At 52.5% G+C, this 18,144-nt stretch overlaps 1 protein-coding gene across 3 annotated transcripts; it reads right to left on the reverse strand.

Annotated features, from left to right (window-relative positions):
* Positions 1-1,453: 1,453 nt before the first annotated feature.
* SLC22A11 (solute carrier family 22 member 11) lies at positions 1,454-16,888 on the reverse strand. 3 transcript variants are annotated; one of them, XM_081064481.1, is made up of 10 exons: positions 16,148-16,879; positions 14,577-14,680; positions 12,666-12,820; positions 12,386-12,554; positions 10,768-10,891; positions 9,615-9,730; positions 7,374-7,588; positions 6,295-6,403; positions 5,121-5,327; positions 1,454-3,807 (listed from the first exon to the last, which is right to left on the reverse strand). In XM_081064481.1, exons 1-10 carry the CDS (start codon positions 16,538-16,540, stop codon positions 3,744-3,746), a joined length of 1,656 nt encoding a protein of 551 aa, XP_080920607.1. In that variant the 5' UTR covers positions 16,541-16,879; the 3' UTR covers positions 1,454-3,743. The 3 variants fall into 3 exon arrangements, with proteins under 3 accessions (XP_080920607.1, XP_080920609.1, XP_080920608.1); XM_081064482.1 differs by having other exon boundaries at positions 2,056-3,807; positions 5,121-5,298; positions 16,148-16,868; XM_081064483.1 differs by lacking the exon at positions 12,666-12,820 and having other exon boundaries at positions 7,374-7,512; positions 16,148-16,888.
* Positions 16,889-18,144: the final 1,256 nt, after the last annotated feature.

An 18,144-nucleotide genomic window follows, 5' to 3' on the forward strand; every position in this document is an offset into this window, starting at 1 on the left:
ACAGAATGGCTGTGTTGGAGGGTGGCGTGGTCGGCTTAGGTGTAACTTTTTAAGAACCTGCTCCACTGTTTTCCAAGGTGGTCGTATCATGTTCCATTCCCGTAGTTGCACCACGTTCCTGTCAACACTTAGTCTTTTTCATTTTTGCCACCCTAGTGGGAGCGCGGCAACATTTTGTTGTGGTTTGTTAGTATTTTCCTAATAATGTTGAGCATCTTTTCATGTGCTTGTCTGTCACCCATATGTCTTCTTTTGTGAAGCATCTGTTCAAACCTTTTGCCTGCTTTTAAAATTGAATTTGTCTTTTTTATTATTGAGTTGTGAATGTTCTTTATATTTTCTAGATAGAAGTCCTTTGTCAGATACAGAATTTTCAAATATTTTCTCCAAGTTCGTGGCTTGCCTTTTCATTTTGGTAACAGTGTCTTTTGGAAAGCAAAAGTTTTTAGTTTTTATAGAGTCCAATACATAATTTTCTTCTTGTATTTTTGTCTTATTTATCTTTACCAAACCCAAGGTTGTTCAAGTTTTCTCCTAAAAGTTTTATAATTTTAGTTTTTACATTTAGGTCTATGATACATTTAAAGTTAATTTTTGTATTGGTGTGAGTTAGGGTTTTCTTTTCTCTGTCCTTCCTTCCTTCTCTCTCCCCTCCCTTTTTTCCCCCCATCTTTTCTTTCACATGGCTATCCAATTGTTCCAGCATCATTTGCTGAAAAGATGATCTTTTCCCTATTTAATTGATTTGATACCTTGTTTGAAAATCAATTAACCGTATATGTATGGCTCTATTTTTGAATTCTTGATTCTATTATATCAAATAAAAGTTGTCTAACTTTGTTTTTCTTTTTCAAAATTGATTTGGCTGATCTAGGTCCTTTGTATTTTCATATAAAGTTCAAGATAAGCTTGTCAATTTATACCAAAAACCTGCTGGCACTGGACTGGGATTGCATTGAATTTATAAATTAATTGTGGAGAACTGACATCTTGGTAATATATATGTAGTTTTCTAATCCATGAATATGGTATATCACTCCATTTATGTAGGTCTTTAATTTCTCTTAGCAATATTTTATACTTTTCAGTTATGAGTCTTGCCTTTATCCTGTTGAATTTATCCCTAGATATCACTCTTTTCCCAGGCTGTTGTTAAGTGGTACTTTCTGATTGTTCAATTTCTTATTGTTACTAACATACAGAAATACAATAGATTTCTGTATCTTGACCTTGTATCCCACAACCTTTCTAAACTCATTTATTATTTCTAGTAACATTTTAGTAGATTTCTTAGGATTTTCTACAATTATGTTGTATGCAAATAAAGACAGTTTTGTCTTTCTTTTTTTTTCTTCCCTTATTGCACTAACTAGGACCAATGTTGAACAGAATTTGTCAGAGTGGACATCCTAGACTCATTTCTAATCTTTTTTTTTTTTTTTAAGATTTTATTGGGGAAGGAGAACAGGACTTTATTGGGGAACAGTGTGTTCTTCCAGGATTTTTTCCAAGTCAAGTTGTTTTCCTTTCAATCGTAGTCGTGGAGGGTGCAGTTCAGCTCAGGTCCAGTTGCCCTTGTTAGTTGCAGGGGGTGCAGCCCACCATCCCTTGTGGAAGTCGGGGAGTCGAACTGGCAACCTTGTGGTTGAGAGCCCACTGGCCCATGTGGGAATCGAACCAGCAGCCTTCGGGATTAGGAGCACGGAGCTCCAACTGCCTGAGCCACTGGGCCCTCTTCTACTTCTTTAGGTTTAAATTACTCTTTTGTTCTAATTTCTTAAGCTGATGTATTTTATTTGAGACTTTGTTCCTTTCTAATGTAGGCATTTAATGATATAAATTTTCCTCCAATCATTGCTTTAGCTTCGTCCCATAGACTTTGCTATGTCACTTAAAATTGTTTTCATCCAGTTCAAACTATTTTCTAATTTTCTTTGTGATTGCTTCTTTGACCCATGGGTCACTTAGAAATGTGTGGTTTAGCTTGAAGGCATTTTCTAGATATCTCTGTTACTTATTTCTAATTTAATTCCATGATAATCCAAGAACATAGTTTGTGAGATTTGGATCCTCTTAAATTTATTACATGTGAAGGAAGGCTGGGGACCCACAGGAACCTGTTGGTGAAGGAAGTATGATTTTTATCACGAGAGACCAGAGGCTTTTAAGCAGACAGGGGATTTGACTTGAACTGTGTTTGATTGGTCTGGTTTGTATAAGATGCGAGAGAAGGGATCGGTTACCTGGGGCTTGAGGTTTACCCTGAGTCATCCAAGGAGAGTTGGCAGTTGTCTAAAGAGTCTGGATCTCCAGGGGAGGGTATAACTTTGTGGCAGGGCTGCCGATATTGGGGCACAGAGGGGAGTAAGTGAAGGTGAGGAGCTTAGTATTCTGGAAAGAGCCCAGACTGGGCGTCAGGCCATGGTTCACCATGTGACTCCAAGCATGTCACTTTACCTCTCTGGGCTTTAGTTTCCTCACCTCTAAAATAGGTGGCCAGCCTTAATGATCCTATAGTTTTTATAGCCTGGACTGTTGCTAGCACAGGGAGGGTCTCTGCATGAATTGGAAAAAGTGACCCTTCAAGGCAGACAAATAACAAAAAGGTGTCCCTGTGCTATAAGGCCTGCCTAAGATTAAGGCCCGGTGTTATGTTCTCCTTGACATCTGCTGAAGCCGGGAGGGTCTCGAATGGCCTAACTTCCAATTTCCCTCCCCATTCTGCTCCTGTGGATGAGGTCCCCTAGCCAAACCACACTTCTTATCAAGGGGACCAGGCACAGTTCTTATTATCCTTGAGCAGTGTGTTTCAGTTTCCTGCCAACCTGTGGAATTATTCAAATAAGCCGATCACATCCTCCCATGGGAACCAGGGGGCACCCCATCCTCTTGATACTACGAAGCCTCCTCCCAGAACCCTCGGTGGTTCACTGTTCCTACCGCACGGCACATTACTTTGCATGGTATGTGGTGTGGTCCTCCCCAGCTGTGAGTACATGTGACTAAGAAAGGGTAGCCCATCTCATCTGTGCAGTGTCAAGTGTGCGTTAGGCCATCCTGGTAACCACAGGGCGGGCAGCCCTCTATCACCAGTGGGGTAAATAGGAGGCAATTAAAACAACTCTCTTGGAGTGGGCATAGCCCCTGTTTAGGGTAAGTGTAGCCTGGGCTGGATTTCAGGCCCCACATGCCTCCTTAGCTGGTGCCTTGGGGCAGGACACGATCTGGACGCCCATATCTGGCAGCTCTGTTAGTTGTTCTGCTTGTGGGGCTCTGGTCTGTGCTAAGACCCATTAGCCCCGTCACCTACCCTGGGAGGTAGGTCCCATGATCGTTCCCATTTTACAGATGAAGACTCTGTAAGTGGTGGGGAAGAGACTGGAACCCGCCTCTGTCTGGACCCTGCCCTTGTCTGTCCTGTGATCTATTCTGGAAGTTCAGAGGTGAGAAACCTACAGGGCCAGGTTCTATGAAGTGGGGGTTGGGGGGCTAAGAGAAGGTATGAAGATGTGGGACTGGCAGGGAATGGAGGGGACCCATCTTGTTAATGAAGTGGACCTGAGGGCAGCCTAGTGGGCTCCTGTTGGGCTGAGGTGGGTGGAGAGTCTGACCAGGGTAGGGAGAGTAGCAGATGGCTGCCTGGCCCCTGCCGTGCCAAAACCTCAAGGCTTCCATTCTCTGGAGATGAGGCAATTCCCTCCATGGGGATCTTTGGCCAATGGGGCTTCACACAGGCAGAATTTCTAGAACCAGGTGCTTTCTGTAATGACCACCTCTCGTCGGTTGCCCGTGGCCGCTGCCGGTCTCCTAGAATAATCAGCAGAGAAAGCAGTGATGTGTGGAGAAAGGGATACACATTTGGAGCTTGGACAGCAGAACTGGGGGTCAAGCCTTAGGGGAACGTGAACTCTATGAGATTAGTGTTTCATTGACCACTGTGTAGCCAAAGCATAGGACAGTGCCTGAAACAGAGTAAGCACACGGCAAAAATGAATTAAGTGATAGGGTAAATTAAGTCCCAGAATCCCTGCTTCCTAAGTGCATATCCTGAGGCAAATAACATAACGTCTGCGTCTCCATTGCCTTGACAGTGAAATTGGGCATGACAGCCACCTTGTGGGGTTATTGTTCGGATGAAGTAAGATGTTACAATAAAACAATAAGGGCTCACTGAGCACCAGCTGTTATTATTACTCTTCTCATGACCTTGGTTTCTGCTCAGCTTGAGGGATCTCCATAAACATCCTCACCCCAGACACAGCAGCTGTACTTACAGAGTACGTGCTAAAGGCACTGTCCTTGGGGCTTTAATATAATTACTCACTTAAACCCTAAACAACTCTTTGAGCTAGGCTGTTTATTGTTTTAACACCCATTTTACAAAAGAGGAAGCAGAAACATAGAGGTGATCCTCGTTATATTATAAAATAAAGTTGAGAATATTGCCTCATTTCTATTGTCTCAAAGAACGTGAGAGTAGCGTGATTTCTCAGCTACTGGAGGTCCGAAAGAACTCTCTCACCGGTGGATGTGTCTGGGCCTGGAATTCTCTGTGGGAAGATTTAACTAGGATGGTTGAGGCTGTCTATCTCTTGCGTCAGTTTACGTAAGAGAGGGAAGTAACATGTCCAGCTATGTAGGGATTCGGTCCCAGGCACTATGGCTGCAGAGCCAGGCTCATAACCGTACCGTTTTCCTGCCTAAGGTACAATCACCTTCTATCTGTAAGACAGCAAGGAGCGACTATTGCTATCTGCATTTACGGAAGCCTCATCTGTTTGAGGCTTCCGTAAATGCAGACAACAATAGTCGCTCCTTGGCAGGGTTGTTGTCAAGATTAAATGGTTTCAGAAACACAAGCCTGGCACCCTCCCGGCTGCTGTCCTCAGTGTGGTGTCAGGAACGCTCTGAGAACCCAGTAAACTCTAGTTGCTGGAGCCATCACAATGACAAGCCCAGCCCAGTTCCTGTCCTCTCTGCCCAGGATGTCAACATGACCCTTGGGCTCTCCGGTCCTAGGGCTGTGGGGAGACCTGCCACCACACCTGCAGCCCCGCCCAGCTATATCCTGGCATGAGAGGAAGCCCATTCCCACTCTTAGATGCCCAGGGGTCACTCACTGCTTCTCCAGGTCCTGGATGGTGTCAGGGAGTGGAAGTCCCCGGGTCTCCGGGACGAAAAACAGGAGAACGAGGCTGGAAGCGATGGGGATAACACCATAGGAGAAGGGGGGCAGCAGGGGCAGGACCTGGTGGGTTATCCGGATCAGGGGTCCAGTCACAGCGCCTAGCCGACCTACTGAGTTCAGGAAACCATCTGCTGTCATCCTGTGGATGGAGGGGATGGCCCAAACACTTGTCACAGTGGGCACTTTGGGGGAGGGGGCTTTACTGGACATTTGGCTGGGTCAGGAGATGCCAGGGGAGGAAAAGATGGGCTGAAGGAGTTGCACTCCTCAAGATCTCCCCTAATGCCACCTCCTCCATGGAGCCCACCTAGATCTTCCCATCCAGAGGGGCCTCTGCTTCCTGGGAGTATCCAGTGTCTTTCCTACGGACTCTCTAAGACCCACCCCATTCTCCTTAATCTTAGGTAATGGGGGTTTGCCTTAGGGCTCCTGCTAGGCCACTGAGTTTCCAGCTTGAGCTTTCTATATAATATCAACAAAATCAATAAACGTACATTAAAAAAAAACCACCAACGAATGAAAGGATGGACAAATGAGTGAGGGAAAGAACACTAGGCTAGGACTCAGGGGAACTGGGGTCCAGTCCTGCTCTTCTATTAAGTCCTTTGATCATGAATGGGACTCAGTTTACCCAACTGTCCAATGTGAGGGTAGTCTAACTTGAGACCACTGGTTTTCCATCTGTGTCCCATGGAGCCCTTAGGTCTGAGGAGGTAACTGGGAGGGGTAGCAGGAAGCAAATGGGGGTCCCCACTACCCCAGGAGAGCTGTCGGTTTCCTTACCAGGGTTCCTATGAGATTCCACCTGAACAGAGGGTTCTGTGGCTAAAAGAGGTTTTCCAATCACAGGCCTAGAGGCCTGCTGGGGCCTCCTATGCCCCTGCCTTCTGGTAGGACTCGGGGAGGCACTGCTCTGGGAAGCCCCCCTGAGAAGGTCCTTTGGGAGAAGGCAGCTGGCCGTGTGCTCAGTTCTATGTTGGTGGTTGGGTCCCCTCTTCCTTTGCCATGTATCCCTGGACGCCCAGCCCTCCTGGCCCTCCCCAGTAGCCCTCCCGGGGGTGCCCCTTCTCACCCATCCCCAGGTCTGGCAGCCCCACCCAGCCTACCGCAGTGAAGTTGGAAAGAGTTCAGGTTTGTAGACAGCGAAGCAGGTTAAGCTGACACCATAACATCCCTTTGCTAGTACAGCGAAAACCACACGCAGAGTCTGAAAGTCTGGGCAGAGGAAAGGGCAAGGTAAGGTCTGCCCGAGAAGGTCCAGGCCTCCCAGGGCCCAGTGGGGATCCGGGTCAGGATGCCGTCATGGCAGGTGGCTGGGGGGAGGGGTAAAGGGCAAGAACCCAGCCGGGTCTGGGTAGGTGAGCCTGGGGGCAGCTGCGGGTTACAGAGCAGGCCGCCTCCTATGGCGTGGCTGTGCAGGCTCCCTGGGTCTTGAGGGCACTCCCCTTCCCATGAAGGAGAGGGTTGTGCAGCAGCAGCCCTGGGGTGCCCAGGCACCCAGAAGCCTTCTCACTGCCCCTCAACCTGCCTATGGGGACCCATGGCATTCATGGAAAACTGTTGCGTGGATGGCAGGGTCCCTCAGCAGGAAACCGAGGTTCAGGTCACTCCAGCCATCCCTGCCTTTGCCCCAGTCTCCCACCTTGAAAAATAAAAGGGACATGGAGACGCTTTTGAAGGCATTGCAGCCTCATTCAGAAAGAGCAGAGTAAGACAAGGGCCCTGGGCAGCTGCCCCAGGTCTCTGCACACGAGTGCCTCTTGCTTCTGAGAAGAAAACACCACTTACTTTGGGCTTGGTGCCTTTCCTGCCTCACTTCCGGCACCCTAAGCCTGTCTCAGCCTTCCTGGCCCTTCTTCCCACTGGAGGCTCCAGCCTCCAGCTTTCAGGTCTGGTCCAAACCCTGGCTCTGTCACTTGCTAGCTGAGAGATCTTGGGCACATGACTTCTCTACTCTGAACCTCAATTTCCTCAGGAAAATGGGGAAAGGCTATTTGGGGGATTGGGTTCCTGAGATGAGGTGGCAAAGGCTGTGACAGGAATAGACCTGGGACAATGGTCCCCACCCATTCCTGGGGCCAGGGGAGAGGGAGGAAGCCAGGGTGGTGAGTGCAGTGAGGTGGGCAAGGGAAGCCAGGGCCCCAAGCTGCCAGCACCTCTCCCTCTCCCGATGCCCTGGCCTCACCTCGGGGGACCAGTATGTTGGCCAGAATGGAGAGCCCGGCCATGGCCTGGAAGCTGGCCAGGATCACACGGCGCCCAAAGAACCGTAGCAAGAAGGTGTTGGCGCCCCGGCCCAGGAAGTCCACAGCTCCAAAGAGGACCTGGAGGAGGAAGATGTCACTCCCCAGGTTCTGCAGGTCGAAGACCAGCCCATAGTAAGAGAACATGATGGCAAAGCTGCAGGGCAAAGCCAGAAGTCAGGTCCCTGCCCCACAGGGAGAGGGCAGCCCTGCAGGTTTTCACCGACACTGTTCCAGAGGACACAGCCAATCCTGAGCTTGTCACTGCCAGAGCCAGAGAAGCCTGTCAAATGCAGGTCAGGCTGTCCCAGGATAGGGCGGGGAGGACAGTGGCCTCATCCACTGCAGGTCTGGGCCATGGATAGAGGCCACGATCAGATGGAAGGTTTGGCCCGTCCGGGGTGGACAGGGGCTCTGTGGGTTAAGCTGAGCTGCCCCCGATTGTCTGGCTTTGTTTCTGGAACCAAGACCTGGCTCCTGCTCTACTAGCCGTGAACCTGGGCAGGCCTCGGCCCCTCCGTGGAGGCCTGTTTCTTTGTCTTGAAAGATGGGACTCATGATAGAATGGGGTCTCTGTGGAGGATGCTGGGCTGGGCTGTCCCTTCTTCAAGATGGAAAGTTATTTCCCCAGCCCCTGGGGCTGCTGCCCCTAAGCTGGGGAGAGCACCCCACGACAGGTCAACCTGGCCACAGGGGCCACTCAGAAGGTCCAGCCCAGCTCTGAGGTCCCCAGGGGAGGGCTGGGGCCTTGCTGTGAATGCATCACAGGACTTCTCCCCTGCCCCCTCCTGCCCTCTCCAAGGAACTTCCTGCCCACTGACCTCCATCTCAGTCTGCTTCCCGGGGACCCCTGCCACGGGCTCCTGAGTGGATACACTCACAGGCTGAATGTCCATAGTTTGGAGATTGAATTTGGATCCACAAGGGGCCACAACGTGACCTTCTTCTCGACCACTTTTTAAATCCCACCCTATCCTTGCTTCACCCAGAACACTCACCCCAGCCCTCACTGCAGTGTCACCTGATGGCTGTGCCCCATGGCATCTGTCACTACCCAGGCAACAACTGCAGGGTCAAGCTGCAATTCTGGAAGAAACCGCAGCTTCCTGAAGTTTGTGAAAGGGATGTGGGCGCTCAAAGCGGCTGACACACCAGGGTCTAGAGCCCCAGCCGGTAACAACTGGATTAACAGCCAAAGACAAGAAAACCCATGAGGTTAGCTACTTCACAGGCTGTGATTTGAATAACAAAGGGTGCTGAGCAGCCTTGGGAGAACCGAGGAAGCCTTGAAGGCGGTTGGAAAAATGGCCCTGGACGTTCCTGGCAGGAGGCACTCCTTCTAATTTGTCAGAAAGAAATTTAGGCACACAAAAAAAAAAAAATGCATTTGATCCATTCTCCGTTTTAAGATGTAGCAAATGTTTGCCATTATAACCCGTATGTGATTAAATACAACATAAAATAAACATTTTGCTAATCTCCAGTTTTTTTCAAGATAAGTCCCAATCAAATCTGACCCTCACATTTCAGCATGTTCTTCTGGAAGTCGCTTAACTGCATTTGTTTTATTAAGGACCTTTTCTTGGTCCCAGGCGCCTTTGGGTGCCTAGACAGGGCCTGCTGGGGTGGGGCAAGGATTCCATGCAGAGCCTAGCAGGAGACATGGGGGTGAGGAGATAGCTTAGCCTGGGTTCAAATGCCTGCTCATCATCTCGGGCAAATGACTTGCCCTTCTGGGCTCCACTTTCCCCATCTGTAAATGGGGTTGTAAATGAACTTACAGCACGGGTCTGCTCAGAGGGGTAAGGAGGTGGCCCCATGCACTCAGCCCTCTGGGAGTGTAGCTGTAGGGCTGAGTTCAATGCTGCCACACAGAGGTCCTCTCCAGCCACTGTGGGCCTTTGGTTCTAGGGCCCGGAGCTCTGCCTCTGCCCCGCTTGCAGCCTGACCCTGACCCTGGCCCTGGCCCTACCCTCCAGCCAGCCTCCAGGCCACATCTGCACATATGTCCTCTCCCCTGCCTGCCGGGATTCTTGCCTCCTGAAGTCGCTGCCTGTCCCAGCCAGAAATGCACCCTAAAAGGCCTGCAGGAGTTTCCCCCACTACACACACACACACACACACACCCCACTCCCCTTCCCTCTGCAGCTCTGTGTCCAGGAGGGGTGCCCAGGATGGCGTACCTTGTCACGCACAGACAGCAGCTTCTCCGGCGGAGGGCAGGCACGCGGAACAGTTCCAGCACCGACTGGTGGGCCCTTGCAGAGGCGACCTCCTCCTTCATGCTGGACATCAGCACCTCCGGGGAGAATAGGGCCACAGTCAGAGTTGGGGCAGTGGGCTTGCCCCACCCCCATGCCAGAGCATGGTGTGCAGAGCAATAGGGAGCCTGGACTTGGCCTGTAGGGATTGGGGAACCCTCAGTGGGAGGGTGGCATGGGGACAGAAAGGGTTCTCTGCGCCCCTTGGCCGAGCTCCTTCTGCACACCTGGCCCACCTACTCGGAGCCAAGGAGCAGGTCTGCTGTCCCAGCACTGGCCCACTGAGCTGCAAGCCACAGGACCCTCTTGGCAGTTACTACACAGAGCCCCACCAACCTGCCTCCTTCCTCAAGGCTGGCATCAGGGCATGCCCACTCCAGCCACACTGCGCCCCAAGTGCCCATTCAGTCTCCTCCGGCACCTCTGGGCCCTGCCTGCTTAGTTTAGTCCTGGTCAGCTCTAGTTTGCCTCCTCCTGGAGGCCTTCCCTGATCCTCCTGCCCAGGGAGCTCTGCGTCCTCTCATCTCTGGCTGCACATCCACTTCCCTGAAATAGCTACCTTCAGATAAGAACGTCCTATTTCCATAAGTACAGTGAGATGCCCCGTGAGGGGAGTGAGTGTGCAATACATGTGGATTAAGGGGGTGAATACTAGAGGTGGTGATGTAGGTGTGTTGTTGATAACAGTTGTGTTGTTGTTATTGGCGGTGGTGATCGTAATGATGGTGGGGAAGGTGGTGGTAACAGTCATGGTGGTGGTGTTGATGGGGTTTTGAGGAGCTGCAGATGGTGATGTTGGTGATGTGGGTGGTGTGAAGATGAAGGTGATAGCAGTGGTCAGCTGGTGGAAGTGATGGTGGTGGTGATGGTGGAGAAGGTGAGGCTGGGAGTGTAGATGGTGATGATGGTGGTGATGGTGGTCGTATTTTGTAGAGATGGCGATGGTGTTGGTGGTGTTGATGGAGTTGGTGGTGGAATGGGGAGGGGTGAAGTGGGTGATAATACCCATGGTACATCAGTGGCTGTCCTTCCCCATCATGTCTCACACTCTGGGTCACCACCAGCAGCAGCTCACCTCCATGGACAGTGTCTTTTTGGCTTCCTTGTGGCCATTTATCCTGGCCACTTTTTTGAGTTCCTGAAGTGCTCGGTCTGGTTTTCCTGTAATAATTAGCCATCGTGCAGACTCCGGCAGCCACCTGTTAAAGAAGCCAGTATTTGGCTGGGTCTTTGCTCTTTTTGTGTGTGCTGGGCACTTGCCCCTTCTCCCCCGTCACGTGGGGAGGGGGAGTGAGGAGAAGGCAGCCATGTCACCTTCTGCACTGCTGATGCCAGGCTGGGAGGCATGATCCCTGCCAGTTTGGGCTGAGTCCCCACACCTGGCCACTCTCTTTCCCCCTGTGCCACCCCACCTGGCTTCCCAGCTGCCAGGGTCCTGCCCACCTGAGCACGTGCAGCCAACACACAAGCTGCCTGGGCATGGAGGTGATTCTGGGGCTATTTCTATGGCAAAAAACTCACATCAGGTTGAATAAAACACAAACACACGTGCGCGCGCGCGCGCACACACACACACACATTTAAAACATCCACAGCCAGAACCAATGGTTTTATAAATTAGTCTGCTTCTTCCCAGCCTCTGGACAGACAGGCAGGGAAAAGGGTCTCCCTGAACTAGCCCAGTTTGCATGATCTCAGCCCTGTTTGTAGAGAAGCGAAGTAAAACTTCTGAAGGCAGTTTGACAGACACTGGTTAAAAAGGTCAGCCTGTTGGGGTTCAAATCCTGCCTCTGGCACTCACCAGCTGTGTGGCCTTGGGCAAGTCAACTGAACCTCTCGGGGCCTCAGTCCCTCGTCTGAAAGTGGTGGTAATAACATCATCATCCTCATTAGAAGACGTGTTAATACACATCTGGTGTTTCCAATAGCATTCTGGACCAGCGTGGCCTAATTAGTGTAATTATGGACTATCTTCTTCCTTGCTTACTGATCCTGTTTATACAATAAAACTCCAGGTGGTCAGTGGCTTTTGATCTGCCTTATTTGCTGATGTGTCTCTAGTGCCTAAAACCATGTCTGGTGTGGGGCAGGAGTGCAGTAAATGTGTGATAAGGAATGAGTGAGCCTTATGATTTTCTATAGCCCATGTAGACTTACGTAAGCCCAGGTGAGCTCAACGCAGACTCACAGGCACAAGAGAACTTGTGGGGACCTGCATTTGGGTTTGGTTCCCGATATCTCTTCCTCTGGTCCCTACCCAAGCAGGTAGTTCCAGAGCTCAGGGATTTTTGTAGTGCCCAAAATAATAGTGATGACAATATCTTTCCACATCTGAAACTGGTCCTCACTGACTCAGATGCCCACAGGCCCAACGAGTGATATGAGAGTGAAGCCGGTGAATGTGGGGAGCTGGTGCCCACGTGAGGGAAGGACGGGGTCCTTGGCTGCAAGCCCAGAGGCCAGTGGGCTGGACCGGAACCTCAGACCTCTGGCTGAAACGCCTGCCCTGGAACTCTGAATCCCCAAAATGTCTCTCTCCAGCAAGGATTCTGTTCACATCGCTCCTATCCATGTGGCATCATGGGACTCGTGGCCAGCCAGGGTGGTGAGGGTGAGGGGTACCCTCCCATCCTGGGTCCCCTTCCCATTCAGTGACGTTCTCCCCAAGGGAAAAGGCCCCACACTGTACTGACCAGGAGATCAAGAAGACGGCAAAGAAAGGTGTCGACACCGCCAGCTGGAGGGCTCGCCAGTCCCGCAGGGAGAAGGCCAGACCGCCCAGGGCCATCTGGCCTGTGCTGTAGATACATCCCAGCATTGTCATGGTGAAATCCCTCCTGCAGGTCGTGGTCCACTCCACCACTGAAAGGCAATGCAGGGCAGGGCAGGGGAGGGCCAAAAAGTTATGGTCTTGGATCCCACCTTCCCCACCTCCCCTTGGTAGGAGGTGGGCTGAGCGAGCGAGTGACTCACAGAGTGTCGCCGTGGTCAGGATGATGCCGGCCAATCCAAAAGCACTCAAAAAACGGAGGCCACAATAGGCCAGGAAATTGGGGGCAAAGACGGTGCTGGTGTTGGCCACGGCCACCTGCAGGCAGCACCAGCTCAGCATTGGCTTCCGCCCAAACCTGTTTGGGAGGCAAGCACAGTAGGGGGGATCTGGGGAGGGGCCCTGGTGACTTGGACACAGAGGCAACTGCTTGCCATCAGAGGGTGCAATAAAGCTGGAGTGCCTGCTGGAGACCTGGATGGTGCTCACATCTCAGTCAGGCAGCACCTCCTTTTCAGAACTCCTAGGGGCAGAGTGCATTTGGCATTAAAAATGGCAGACACCCTGCTCTCAGCAGGCAGGTGGAGCCTCATGGTCAGGAATGATCTTTGGCATCTGATACCTGGATCTGCATCCCGCTCCGCCCATCCTTGGTAGCCTTGAGCATGTGACTCAATGTCTCTGAGCCGCAGTTTCCTCATATCTAAAATGGAGGTATTGAGGATGACATGCCTCATAGGGTTGTGAAAATCAAGACTCCGGGCAAGGGGCCAATGTAGCCAGGAGGCTGAGCACACGTGAGCTTGTGCAAACCAGCCAGCTCCTCCCCTGGCTGTGCGTGATGACAGGATTGCGCAGGACACACCACACCGGGCAGGGGCAGCCCTCAGCCCAGTACCTGCACACTCACTGTGCCACCCCCTGCACTGGGCCAACGTAGCCCAAACTACTGCCTACACTTAGCTAAGTGTGTGTTGGTCCGAGATATGGATAAACCTTGGCCCTGCCTGTCTGAGCAGCACCCAGGAGCAAGGACGCTGGGCCCAGACCCCAGGTGAGCTCTGGAGGCTAATACCTGGCCCTGACCCCAGGCTCACTGGGTGACCCGCACACCAATCACAATTTGGCTCCCTGTTTGCATGGCCCATGAGGACTTCATGGCAGCCACTCTCTCTGAAAGTACAAACTGGGCCACGTCCTTCCCTGCTGTTCCAGCTCCCCGCCACACTTAGGATAACCCAAGGCCCACAAATGAGCACAGCACAAGAGCTGTGCCAGGCCCTGGCCCAAGCTCTGTATACAATTAAATCACTTAAGTACCACAACAACCCCATGTGTAGGTGCCAGGGTCCCCACGTATGGCAGGAAACTGAGGCACAGAGTAGCAACAAATCTGCCTTCTAGGGAGCTAGGACATGCAAAGCAGGGATTGGGATACAGCCATGGGACCCCAGAGCCTGCCCTGCCTGGAGAAAGTCAGAACGTCGGGAAGCCATTCATCTGTTCACGGTGTTATGACTGAGTACGTGCCACATGCGGGCACTGGAACTGAGGCCTGTGTCCCAGCACAACGCCGCTGTTGGGGGAAACTTCCTGGTGAATCACAGCCACCGGCCACCACAGAACTCAGTGGCAGGACACCAGGGTAGCCCTGGCTAGACTACTTCCTGGGCACACCACCTCAAGTGGGGCTCTAGGAGAGGGAGGGGGGGCGGGGGGGAAGGGGGAGGAGAGGGAAGAGTACTTCTATTTCATAGCATGTCACGCACTTGGAGTTTAAAAAAAGAGGTCTGTTTTTCTCCCCAGAAGACTGTTAGCCCCCTGAGGGCAGGGTCTGTGCAGCTTCTGGCACACAGCTGGTACTCATAAAGGCTGGTGCAATCGCTGAAGGACAGAGAGCAACAGTGTTCAGGGCTATTCCTCACAGTACAGCTTAACCTGGAGTTTGGTTCTTGGCCATCACTGCCCCCTGCGGACCTGGGACTCGTATCCAGACCCCAGACCAAGGAAAGCTCCTGTCTTAGGGAACAGGGACACTCATGTCACATTTCTGTACCTCTGTCCCCAAGACACTCATTCTGTCTTGAAGGAGCAGGGAGGGGAGGAGTACTCACCAGTAGGAGAGGAAGCCCCAGGTGAGGGACCCCAGCAGGATCCCGGCCATGAAGATGGCCTGGCCCTTGGGCTTCAGGCTCTGGTTGTCACATACCAGCCCCCACTGGAAGAGAAGGAGGGCGCAACAACCTGGCTCAGTGCACATAAACTTGCGGGGCCAGGGTGGCAGAGGGAGGTCCGGGTTGGGAGTTTCCAGTCCAGAACACACCCACAAAGGGTTCCCCAGATCCCTAGGACCAGGCCACAGAGGTGGAAGGGGTGCGCTGGCAGTTGGCCTCCACTCACAGCCAGCAGCATGGCATGAGTGTGACTGGGTTTTGCATCTGACAGTGTGATGGCCACTTCGAATGGACGGTGGTGGGCAGTAATGGGTGGTGATTAAGCCACAGGCTGGAATTCTAACTCTGCTGGTTACTGGCTGTGTGAACTTGGGAGAGTTCCAGCACCGGGCTGAGCCTGCTTTCTCACCCGTAAATAGAGCCATACAGTCCCTTCTCTCACAGGACGTGAGGATGAACAGAGAGGGCCAAGCATGTGTCACTATGGTTTTCTCAGTGCCTCCTGCCCAGGATCAGGCACCTGAACCCCCCCACCCCCGCACCTACCAGGTCAATCTTTCACTGAGTCCTGACAGTGTAGCTCCCCACGTCTGCCTCTTTCCTGGGTGACAGCAGAAGGAGCCCCTGTCCCTACAGGGCATTCCCTACCCTGCAACATGACCTCTTGAAAACGCAAATCAGATCAGATCACTTCCCCGCCCCCAAAATCTCCAATGACTTTCCTTCGCACTTAAAGAAAATCCAGCCCCTCACCCCACTCCCCGCTTTGTGGCCCCCGGCGCTCACGTTTGGTGGTTCTGCGTGCAGACACACTGGGTCTCCTGGGCCTTCAACTCCCAGACATGCTTCCACTCGAACGCCTGTGTCAACTGGGCTCTCTCCCATCTTCATGTGACTGATTCCTTCTCTCATAATCCAGGTCTCATCTCAGATGTCCCCTCTTCAGAGAAGCCTTCCCCATCTGCCTGTCCCTTCCCCACTCACAGGACCTGCTTTTCTCCTTTGTGCTCACTTATGACACTCAATGCAGGACAGGAGAGTGATGGGGTCCCAGGTTCTGGCCTCTAATTGCCTAGGTTGAATCAGGTCCCAGTGTGCGTTAGCTGTGTGTCCTGGGGCACGTTACTTAACTTCTCTGTGCTTCTATTTTGTCCTTTATTAAATGGACAATGATAAGGTCCATCCCCATGAGACTAGTGAGATTGTGACTACAGGGAAAGCCTTTGGAACAGTGCCTGCCGCTTAAAAGGCAAGAGGTGAAGGCTCACTCTGCTGTCATTACTGGTTTAAATACTGACTGGTTCTACCAGGAGAACGTAAGATTCTGGAAGGCTCCCTGTTAGTCCTGTAACCCTAGCCCCAGACCAGAATCCAGGCCACCGTGTTGGGGGAGTAACATATCATTTCATATGGTGATGGAGGTAATTTGACCCCCCAGCCGTGAGTGGACTGCTGTTACTGGGAGGCCAGGAAGGAGAAGAGCTGTGGGGTTGGTGGGGGGAGGCCCTTACCTCGGCCACGATGGTGGAGGTGAAGGTGCTGTGGTCGTAGACCCAGCCATCCACACACGGCTCCGTGGCGGCCTCACTCCAGTTGGTGGCCGTGGTGTTGGGGTCCAGGAGTTGCCACTGTGGATGGCGGAAGCGGCGGCACTGGTGGGGCTTATGGTCGGGACCCAGTGGGATGGAGATGGCCAGGAGGGCCTTGGGGGTGAGGTTTGTGGGGACCTCAGAGCCATTGTCCAGCATGTGGACCCAGCAGCGGTGGCCCGGGGTGGCGACCGAGAAGTTGTCCACAAGTAATTGGGAGGGTACGAAGATGGAGGGGAGGAGGAGAGTCACGAACTGTAGGGCCTGGAAGAGGCCCACACCCCCAGCTCTCTCCAAGAGCTCAGCGAACGCCATGGCCGGAGCGGCCGGCGCCCAGGACAAGTCTCCTGGGGTGTCAGGGACCTGGTGAGTGTCTGGCCTGCTGCTGGGAACCACGAGCAAGCGCAGGACCCCAGGCTACCACACCTGCCCTTGCTCACCTCTCTGACCAGGTGGACTAGGGTGGCTGTCCAGCAACCAGTCGAGTCAGTCCTGACATGACCCAGACGCTTCTAAAAAATTCCTCCTTATCCTGCTTCCAGGACTGACGGCGTGGATGCCCTCTCGCTCTGGAGAGGGGACACCAGGGGACAAGCTAACTGTGCCCAGGCTGCATGGGGTATCTGAAGCGCCCTGGCTCTCCAGCACCAAGAGGGAAAGGGCAAGTAGATTTTCAAAAAAATAATCAGATGCAATGCAGTGATGTTACTGAATTACAGTTGTGGAGGAAATATGAAAGGGGCCGCTGCCTCTATTAAAGTTTAACCTCAGTGTGGGCTCCTGGGTGAGAAAAGCAGTTTCAGCTATGAGAAAGTCTTCAGCAGCTTCCCGCTGGCCGGTTCATTGCATTCTTAAATTTTAAACTTTCAGAACCCTCCACATATGGCCCTTTAAATCAGGAAACTGTTGGCCTAACCTTCATCCATGCTGGATAATTTCAGTCCGTCTTGCCAAAGCACAGAGGTGCGGACTGGGCAGCGCCCATCCTAACTGGGCTGGGGGGACACAGGGATGGGGGCTGCAGGGAGGCAGAGCTGGCAGGAAGGCCCACGCCTGTACTCAGTCCCTCCTTACCTGGCACCTCCTGTCACACAGCACTGAGAGACCAGCTCACAGACACACTAATTTGGGAAGCTTCTATTTCAAGGTTCCAGGTTGCCTTTATTAGATTGTAAGCTCCCCCAGGGTGGAAACCATGGCTACAATTTCCTGGCATCTCTTAGAAGCCCCTCTGTGGGCTCTGGAGCTGAGCAGGCCTGTAGCTTGGGGGAATGGGTAAAGTCACGCCTCTCTGACCCAGCGTCTGACGTCAGCACAGTTTGGTGGGAGAAGTGAAGCCAGCCCCTGCCCCATTGCCCCACCTGGACCAGGTTTCTTAGTAACAGCTGCTCCTAGCAGCAAGGGCTTGCTGTGTGCTTTGTTCTGTGCTGACCTGCATGCTCTCATTCACTCCTCATAGCAGCCCAGGAGAGAGGTGGTGCTAATTCCCCCAGACAAGGAAACAATCTCAGAGAGGGCAGGCAACTTGCCCAAGGTCACACAGCAGAGTCGGGATTCAAATCATACTCTAAAGCCTGAGTGCTCTCCGATGCCCCTGGCCAGCTGCTGCATGACCTCTAGCTTGTCATGGACCAAATCCCAGCTAATGGCTAGAATTCAGGATTTGGGTCAGAGTGAGGGCCAGCCCAGGAGTCTGAAGTCGCCTCCCAGGATGTGAGAGAGAATAGGCTGAGTCAGCTCGGGAGAGAAGTCTGGGTGCTGGGTGTGTGGGTGAGGTGTGGGTGGGTATCTGGACCCTGAGCTTCCCAGAAGCTCCCCAGAGGGCTGAGGGAACTTAGCCAAGATGGAGCCCAGCCAGGAAGCCGAGGAGTCGGCGTTCTGGGCCTGGATTTCAAAGCCAACGCTGCTTCCTTATTCTG

The sequence above is a fragment of the Rhinolophus hipposideros genome (assembly GCF_964194185.1).
Source record: "Rhinolophus hipposideros genome assembly, chromosome: 10".
Taxonomy (NCBI): domain Eukaryota; kingdom Metazoa; phylum Chordata; class Mammalia; order Chiroptera; family Rhinolophidae; genus Rhinolophus; species Rhinolophus hipposideros.

Excerpts from the sequence above, each read along its gene's own strand:
- SLC22A11 (XM_081064481.1), bottom strand. The coding sequence starts at position 16,540 with ATGGCGTTCGCTGAGCTCTTGGAGAGAGCTGGGGGTGTGGGCCTCTTC. Across the intron at positions 12,555-12,665 it reads CCTGACCACGGCGACACTCT|TGGTGGAGTGGACCACGACC; the intron begins GTGAGTCACTCG and ends ATTGCCTTTCAG. Across the intron at positions 7,589-9,614 it reads TGCTGTCTGTGCGTGACAAG|CTTTGCCATCATGTTCTCTT; the intron begins GTACGCCATCCT and ends TTTGCCCTGCAG.